The sequence below is a fragment of the Pan troglodytes genome, chromosome 6 (assembly GCF_028858775.2).
Source record: "Pan troglodytes isolate AG18354 chromosome 6, NHGRI_mPanTro3-v2.0_pri, whole genome shotgun sequence".
Lineage (NCBI taxonomy): Eukaryota > Metazoa > Chordata > Mammalia > Primates > Hominidae > Pan > Pan troglodytes.
Genome location: NC_072404.2, coordinates 155,535,807 through 155,543,809, shown reverse-complemented (window position 1 = coordinate 155,543,809; position 8,003 = coordinate 155,535,807). Strand labels below are relative to the sequence as shown.

At 51.4% G+C, this 8,003-nt stretch overlaps 1 protein-coding gene across 2 annotated transcripts in view; it reads left to right on the top strand.

Moving 5' to 3' along the window:
• Positions 1–4,904: 4,904 nt before the first annotated feature.
• KDM7A (lysine demethylase 7A) overlaps positions 4,905–8,003 on the top strand; it is a 95,934-nt gene continuing 92,835 nt past the window's right edge. The window contains exon 1 of one of the 2 annotated variants that reach the window (XM_527907.8): positions 4,905–5,282. In XM_527907.8, coding sequence (XP_527907.3) covers positions 5,089–5,282 — 194 coding nt within the window. In that variant the 5' untranslated portion in view covers positions 4,905–5,088. The remainder of the gene's footprint in view (positions 5,283–8,003) is intronic. The other variant, XM_009454339.5, reaches the window with a different exon arrangement.

Sequence of the window (8,003 nt, the reverse complement as noted above, 5' to 3'; positions counted from 1 at the left end):
TGTCCTCTCTATTATTATTAATGAACAAGTAGCAAAATAATTATTCATAATTGCAGTTAGTAGCTATATGGCTTATCATATGCTAAGAATTGTGCAAAGTATGTTACTTTAATGTACCCAGCCCTGTGAAGCAGATATGCTTACCATTCCCATTAAAATGAGAAAACTAAAATCCAAGTGTTAATAAGTTGTCACAGAGGTAGTAGGTTGTGAATCCAAAACCATGAGCTTAATTATGATGTATGGGGCTTGCCACTAAAATGTTGGCATCATCCAGAGTTCTAGCCTTAATCCCTTTCTTCCCAAGATCAAATCTTTGTGTTTACAATTTCTCTAACCTTTCCTTACAGATTTGTAGGCCTTACAGTGTCTTTATTCTTTACTGATCTCTTCATGTACTTTTAAAAATAGCTGTATTTCCAAACTGGAGATTAATTAAATAGACTGAGCAGAAATGCACAGAAGTGATGCTAGTATTCTCACCAAATCCTATCAGATGGCACGTGATCTTGATTTGTCCCATTATTGATGGCACTTGATCATTTGATTAAGATGGTGTCTGCCAAGCTCCTTAACACTGAAAAGTTACTCTAGTTCCCTTTGTAATTAGTAAGAATTTTGTTGGGAGATACTTTGAAACTATGAAACTATTCCACTGCTTATCAAACTTTCAATTTATGTATTTCTTTACACTGGTATAGCTTCCTATATTATTCAGTGGGTTATAATACATGATTTTTTTTAAATGTTGAAGTGCAATTTGTCCCTGATTTGGCTGGTGTCCTTTAGACATGCCTCATTATTCTTTGAGCATGTCCTTATATTCTGGTACTACAAGAAGTTCCAGGCTCATCCCGTACCCTCTTCTCCAGTCCTGGAATCAACTATTTTCCCAAGAAGAAGAAAAGTGGAGAATGGTATTTAGAAGCCAAGACCTGGGCTAGCTGTTCTCATTGTTTTCTGGTGTCACTACTCCCAGATCCTCTCAATGGACAGGGTATGTACATATACACCTATATCTATTTCTACAAATAGTGATAGATTGATACCTCCATTACTAGCCCACCACCAAAGTTTCCTCTTTTCTTATTTGTAATTCTCTTCCTGAACATTGAGAAACCTGGCTCCCATTTTCCTTAACTTAGTGCCAGTCACGTGTCGCATAATGACATTTCCGTCAATGATGGACTGCATATTATGATGGTGCCCCATAAGATTATGATGTGATATTTTTACTCTCCCTTTTCTATATTTAGAAACACAATTTCTTACCATTGTGTTCTAAATCCCTATGGAATTCAGCACAGTAACATGCTATACAGGTGTATAGCCTAGGAGTGATGGGCTACATCATCTAGCCTAGGTGTGTAGTTAGCTATACCAAGCAGGGTTGTAAGTACACTCTATGGTGTTCACACAACGATGAAATTGCCTAACGATGCATTTCTCAGACTTACCTCTGTTGTTAAGCAACACGACTGTATTTTTTTTTTTTTTTTTGAGATGGAGTCTTGCTCTGTAGCCCAGGCTGGAATGCAGTGGCGCGATCTTGGCTCACTGCAATCTCTGCCTCCCGGGTTTGAGCGATTCTCCTGCTTCAGCCTCCCGAGTAGCTGGGAATACAGATGTGTGCCACCACAACCAGCTAATTTTTTGTATTTTTAGAAGGGACAGGGTTTCACCATGTTAGCCAAGATGGTCTCAATCTCCTGACTTCATGATCCACCCGCCTGGGCCTCCCAAAGTGCTGGGATTACAGGCAGGAGCCACCACGCCTGGCCAACACGACTGCATTTGATCAGTTCTCTTGTACACAACTGTATCAGTTTGTTCTTTCGTTGCTATAAAGAAATATCTGGGCTGGGTGCGGTGGCTCACACCTGTAATCTCAACACTTTGGGAGGCTGAGGCAGGTGGATCACCTGAGGTCAGGAAATCGAGACCAGCCTGGCCACTACTAAAAATGCAAAAATTTGCTGGCTGTGGTGGTGCACGTCTGTAATCCCAGATACTTGGGAGGCTGAGGCAAAAGAATTCCTTGAACCCAGAGGGCGGAGGTTGCAGTGAGCCAAGATCGTGCCACTATACTCCAGCCTGGGCAACAAAGTGAGACTGTGTCTCAAAAAAAAAAAAAGAAAGAAAGAAAGAAAGAAAGAAATATCTGAGGCATACAACTGTAATCCCAGCACTTTGGGAGGCTGAGGCAGGTGGATCACCTGAGGTCAGGAGTTCAAGACCAGCCTGAGCAACATGGTGAAACCCTTCTGTACTATAATTACAAAAATTAGCCGGGCATGGTGGCAGGTACCTGTAATCCCAGCTACTCAGGAGGCTGAGGCCTAAGAATTGCTTGAACCCAGGAGGTGGAGGTTGCAGCGAGCTGAGATTGCACCACTGCACTCCAGCCTGAGCGACAGACCGACTTCATCTCAAAAAAAAAAAAAAAAAAAAAAAGAGAAAAATATCTGAGACTGTGTAATTTGTAAAGGAAAGAAGTTTAATTGGCTCATGGAAGGCAGGCTGTACAGGAAGCATGATGCTGGCACCTGCTCAGCTTCTGGGGAGGCCTCGGGAAACTTACAATCATGGCTGAAGACAAATTGCATCATATAGCCGGGGCAGGAGCAAAAGAGAGAGGGAGGAGGTGCCACATATTTTTCAATGACCAGATTTCTTAAGAACTCACTCATTACCACGGGGACAATACCAAGTGGATGGTACTAAACCATTCATAAGAAATCCACCCCCATGATCCAGTCACCTCCCACCAGTCCCCACCTCCAACACTGGGGATTACAATTTAACATGAGATTTGGGTGGGGACGCAGATCCAAGTCATATGGATAACCAATCTCTCATTGCTGCTGCTGCCTCCTGCTCTGCTGGGCTTCCTTCTTCATACCCCTGCCTAGTCCCTCCATGTTAACATAGCAAGTCCAGGTGGCCCCCAGAGGACATCCCACACCAGGCTGCTTTGGTGCTCTTTAGCCAGACTCCAACAAGACAGCTTTGCATGCCTTCTCTTCACTGCTGTATTGTCTCGACAATACACACCTTCTACAAAGTACATTTAAAAATACATTGTCTTTTTGCTCCTTGTAAAACCTCTGTGAGGTAATTAAGGCATTACTAGCCATATTTTTTCTTTCAACAGATCATCAGTGATCTAGTTCAGGAGAAATGGAGTGACTGGCCCGAGGTCACAGCTTATAGAAAGCAGGACCTGAGTGCATCGGTCTTTCCACTCCAGCAATATGTGATGCCTATGCCAAAATTACAGTAACTTTTTTTCTCCAGTAGAAATATGTTTCAAGCTTAATCAGTGTGTGGTCAACTAATTTCCAGCCTTTCCTTTTCCTGCTATATATATGCCAAACAGTGATGTGATAGAAAAACGAATAGTTGCAGAATTGAGACACTGAAAAACTTCAGTTACAGCTCTAATATATGAGACTTCAGTCAAGTTACTAGCTTTCCTCAACTATAAAAAGGAGATTAGGCAGGACTTGGTGGCTCACGCCTGTAATCCCAGCACTTTGAGAGGCCGAGGCGGGCGGATCACTTGAGGTCAGGAGTTCAAACAGCCTGGCCAACATGGTGAAACCCTGTCTCTATTAAAAATACAAAATTACCCGGGTGCGGTGGCGTGCGCCTGTAATCCCAGCTACTTGGGAGGCTGAGGCAGAGGATCCCTCGAACCCGGGAGGTGGAGGTTGCAATGAGCCGAGATCGCAGCACTGCACTGCACTCCAGCCTGGGCAACAAGAACGAAACTCCGTTTCAAAGAAAGAAAGAAAGAAATGGAGAATTAGATCAGCGACTCTTTGCCTGGGGGTGGGTGACAGAACAACACTTCTTCCTCCCCTAACAAAAATTACCTATGGAGCCGTGAGGGCTTTCCCCACTGATAGAAATGCCAGCAGAAATTCAGCTACAAATACTCAATTCAATAATCCTTAACATCACTTCCAATCCACAGTTATGATTCCAACGCAATCTTTTCTATACAGTATTTGTCAGCTGTTTTTATTCTTCAGTTTATCATCTTATATTTGGCTCTCAATTTCACCCATAAATTATTGATGGCTTATTATACGCCAAGTACCCTGCGCTCCGCTTTTTGTGGTATCCCTCTTCGGAGCGAGAAGTCACTTAGAATTTTACCCCTATCTTCCCCACTTGGGAATCGGAAGGGTTCATAGCTAAGTTTTGTTATTTATAAGCACGCCGGCTCTTCTCCATCCCTCTCTCCACCAACCCCATTTCAAGGTTGGTCCCTCCCAGCGGACGACAGTGATGAATTCCTCTTGGGGACAGCCCTCCCGCAACTAACGGTGGCTCCATCGACGCTCTGGTCTCCTTGCTGCTCGCTGGGAATTCGGGTGGGACGTTTTCCAAAGTTTGGATTCCACGGCACATTCCTCCCTCGGAAAGGCACAACCGGCTCGGCGTGTCAGCTCAGCTGGACTCACGCCGGTGCGGGGCCGCAGCTCCGGTTCTCGCTGGGCGGCTGCGGAGGGCTGGGCGATTCTCTCAGCGTCGCGAGGCGACCCGGACAGCAGCAAACTTCTCCGCTTCCCCTCTTCGGGACGCGGCACCTCTTCTGCCCTTGAGCACTCCGCAGGAACTTCCCCCGGCCTCGGCTCTCGCTCCGAAATAACCGAGCCAGCTCCTCGCACGCTCCCGCCGTCCTCCTCCGGCTGCGGCCGCGCGCCCGCCGCCACCGCCACCACCGCGCGTGTCCTCACGGGGCCTCGGCTCCCTCCGCCCCCGCAGCCGCCTGCGTGCCCTTCAACAGCTCCCTCCGCCCGGCCGTCGCGGAGAGGAGCGGGGAGCGCGCGCCGGCGCCAGAGACGTGCGCGAGACGCACGGCCCCGCGCCGAGCGCCGGAAGCAGCCGGGTCTGGGCCTCGCGCGTCGCGCGCGCCTCCTCCCCCTCCGCCAGCCGCCGCGGTCTCGCGCGCGCGCACTGAGGCGCCGCCGCCGCCGCCGCCGCCGCGGCTGCTGCAGGAGGCGGCGCTGGCTGGCGGCTGCGCTCGCTCCAGTCGGCGAGCGGAGCAGCGAGCGAGCGTGTGTGTGTTTTTTAAAGATGGCCGGAGCGGCGGCGGCGGTGGCCGCGGGAGCAGCAGCTGGAGCCGCCGCGGCAGCCGTGTCGGTGGCGGCTCCCGGCCGGGCCTCGGCGCCTCCGCCGCCCCCGCCCGTGTACTGTGTGTGCCGGCAGCCGTACGACGTGAACCGCTTCATGATCGAGTGCGATATTTGCAAGGACTGGTTCCACGGCAGGTAAATAAACCCCCTCCAGCCCCGCAGCCGCCACCGCCGGCCACCGACCAACCGCCGCCGCCGCCGGCCGCCCGCGCCTCCCTCGGGCCGGGCCGCCGCGCCGCGCCCAGCTTTCAGGGGGCCCCGGTGCCTAGCCCCCCGGCCGGGCAGTGGGGCGCGCGGTGCCCCGGGTTCGCCGGGCGGGCTCCAGAGGGGAGCCGGTGGGCTCGCCTGGCCCGGGCGAAGAGTCGCCACAACAAACACGAACAAAGAGGGCCGGCGGAGAAGTTGGCAGGGGGAGCCTGGGGCGAGGGGACGCGGCCGGGCGGGCGCGGCGGGGGCGTCGGGCGGAGCGCCGGCCGGGTCCGCAGCCCCTCGCCAGCCCGGGCCGCCGCCGCCCCGCCCCGCCCCGCCGCGCCCGGGGCTCCGGCCGGAGTCGCCGGCCGCCCCGCCGCTCTGCCCGGCCGGCCGACGCGCCTGCCTTCCTTCCGGGCGGCGATGGGGTCGCCCCGGCCCCGCGTCTCCTCCGCGCCGCGGGTCCCTGTCGCGCCCCCTTCCCCGCCTTTATCAAACTTCCTGGGCCAGTGGGACGGGGGCAGCGGCGGGCCGGAGAGGCGACCGCGCCAGCCAGCTCGGCGGGGCTCCGCGGAGTAAACAGAGCAACAGATGAGGCACTCGCTCTCGGGGACTTGAAAGGTGCCGGGGAAGTTGGGGCCGGGCCCCCGGCGGGCGGCAGGTTGACCCGGGTCGCGGCCCTGGGCCCCCGCACACACCCGGGTCGCCGGGACTGGGGCAGATGGAGTGGGCGGCGGGGGCCCGAAGGGAACGGTTCTCCGGACCCCCTGCGTCGCCCTTGCGCCGCGGCTTAAACTTTACAAAGAGTGCAGTTGCCATCGCTCGAAGCTGGCGACACCGGGACCGCCTGCGGCTGTGCCCCGGGCGCCGGTGCCGGCGAACTTGAGTCGGCCGGGCGGACGCTGCGGGGCCGGCTGGCGGCGGCGGCGGCGGCGGCGGACGCTGCCCTCTGATTCAGCCGCCGCCGCGCTCCGGGTTTGACGTTTGAAAGCTCGGGCCGCCTCCGCAGCCAGGCCGCCGACTCGTGTGTTTTGTAATCAAAGTGTGAGGCTAATAAAGGGCGGCGCCACAGCCTCTTGACTCCGGCGTGGGAGGGATTCACAGGCATTTAAACAAAGAAACTAGTTGGGGTTGGGCTCCCAAAGTCCTTATTTGGGTGTTGTGGCAAAGCCTGCGGTCACCTTTAGTTGAAGCCGGTTTCCCGGGCCCCGTTTGGTGTTGTCTCTTGGCGAGAGCACGCTCACGAGTAATAGCAGATATGGTGACTGTGATTGTAGGAAGTGTCTTTTGATTGACAGCAGGACATTTAAATACAGCCTCCGCTCCCCCCTCCCCAATTTTACAGAAACACTACAAGACCAGGCCAGATGTCTTAGTCTCCCTCTACTGGTCCAGGGAGAGAAAACCATGTAAATCACAATGTTCTTTGCAGTGTTTAGTGCTAGGTGTAGTTAAGTTTTACTTAATTTTCAAGTACAGTTTTACTTAATCAGTTTTCAGGCTAGCCGATTCTCACAACAGAAAACAAGACACAGTAAATTATCACTTTAAAAGAAAGGCAGCGTCCTCGTTTCGTATAATCTTTAGCAGTCTTGTATATCCAATTCTATTTCCACATCCTGTTTCCATAACATATTCTGCGCAACTAGAATAAAGATTATCCGAACATTTAGGTTCTATATAGAATAAAATCAGAATCCCTGGTGATTATGTAAATGCTTATTTTTTTTCAAAGAACTATTTTTTGAAATTTGAGGCGGTTTAAACTGCATAAAAATTTGTCTCGCCAGGCTCGGTGGCTCACGCCTGTAATTCCAGCACTTTGGGAGGCTGAGGCGGGTGGATCACGAGGTAAAGAGATCGAGACCATCCTGGCTAACATGGTGAAACCCCAACATGGTGAAACCCCGTCTCTACTAAAAATACAAAAATTAGCTGGGCGTGGTGGTGCGTGTCTGTAATCCTAGCTACTTGGGAGGCTGAGGCAGGAGAATCTTTTGAACCCGGGAAGCGGAGGTTGCAGTGAGCCGAGATCGCGCCACTGCACTCCAGCCTGGCGACAGAGTGAGACTCCGTCTCAAAAAAAAGAAAAAAGAAACTTGTCTCATTATGCAATGCGGATTTGATAGGCTACCAAATTTTAGACTAGAATTGTATTTATCTTAATTTAGGTCGCTTAACACTATAACCATGAAAAGCCCCAGGTATTTGATGGAGAATTTTGTAATACATTTAAGTATACACTTGTAAATAGGGAAATAGGAAATACAGAGGGCTTACGGGAAGGAGGGAGAGCAAGGCCAAAACAAATATGCCCTCTCTGCTTTGACACATAAATTTGTGTAACTTTATATCTGTGGAAGTGAGTCTAAAATAGGTTTTTTTGAGCCCAGGGTCTTTTTGACCATCAATCCTTGAAACTTATGTGGTTCAGATGTCAAAAGTTAGAAAATTTAGCTATATTGTCCTGCCCTACAAAAGCAGTATCTTTTTATTAAGTTTAATTCTTTTTCTTTTTTCTTTTTTTTTTTTTGGAGACGGAGTCTCGCTCTGTCACCCAGGCTGGAGTGCAGTGGCGCGATCTCTGCTCACTGCAAACTCCGCCTCCCGGGTTCAAGTGATTCTTCTGCCTCAGCCTTCCGAGTAGCTGGGGTTACAGGTGCCCGT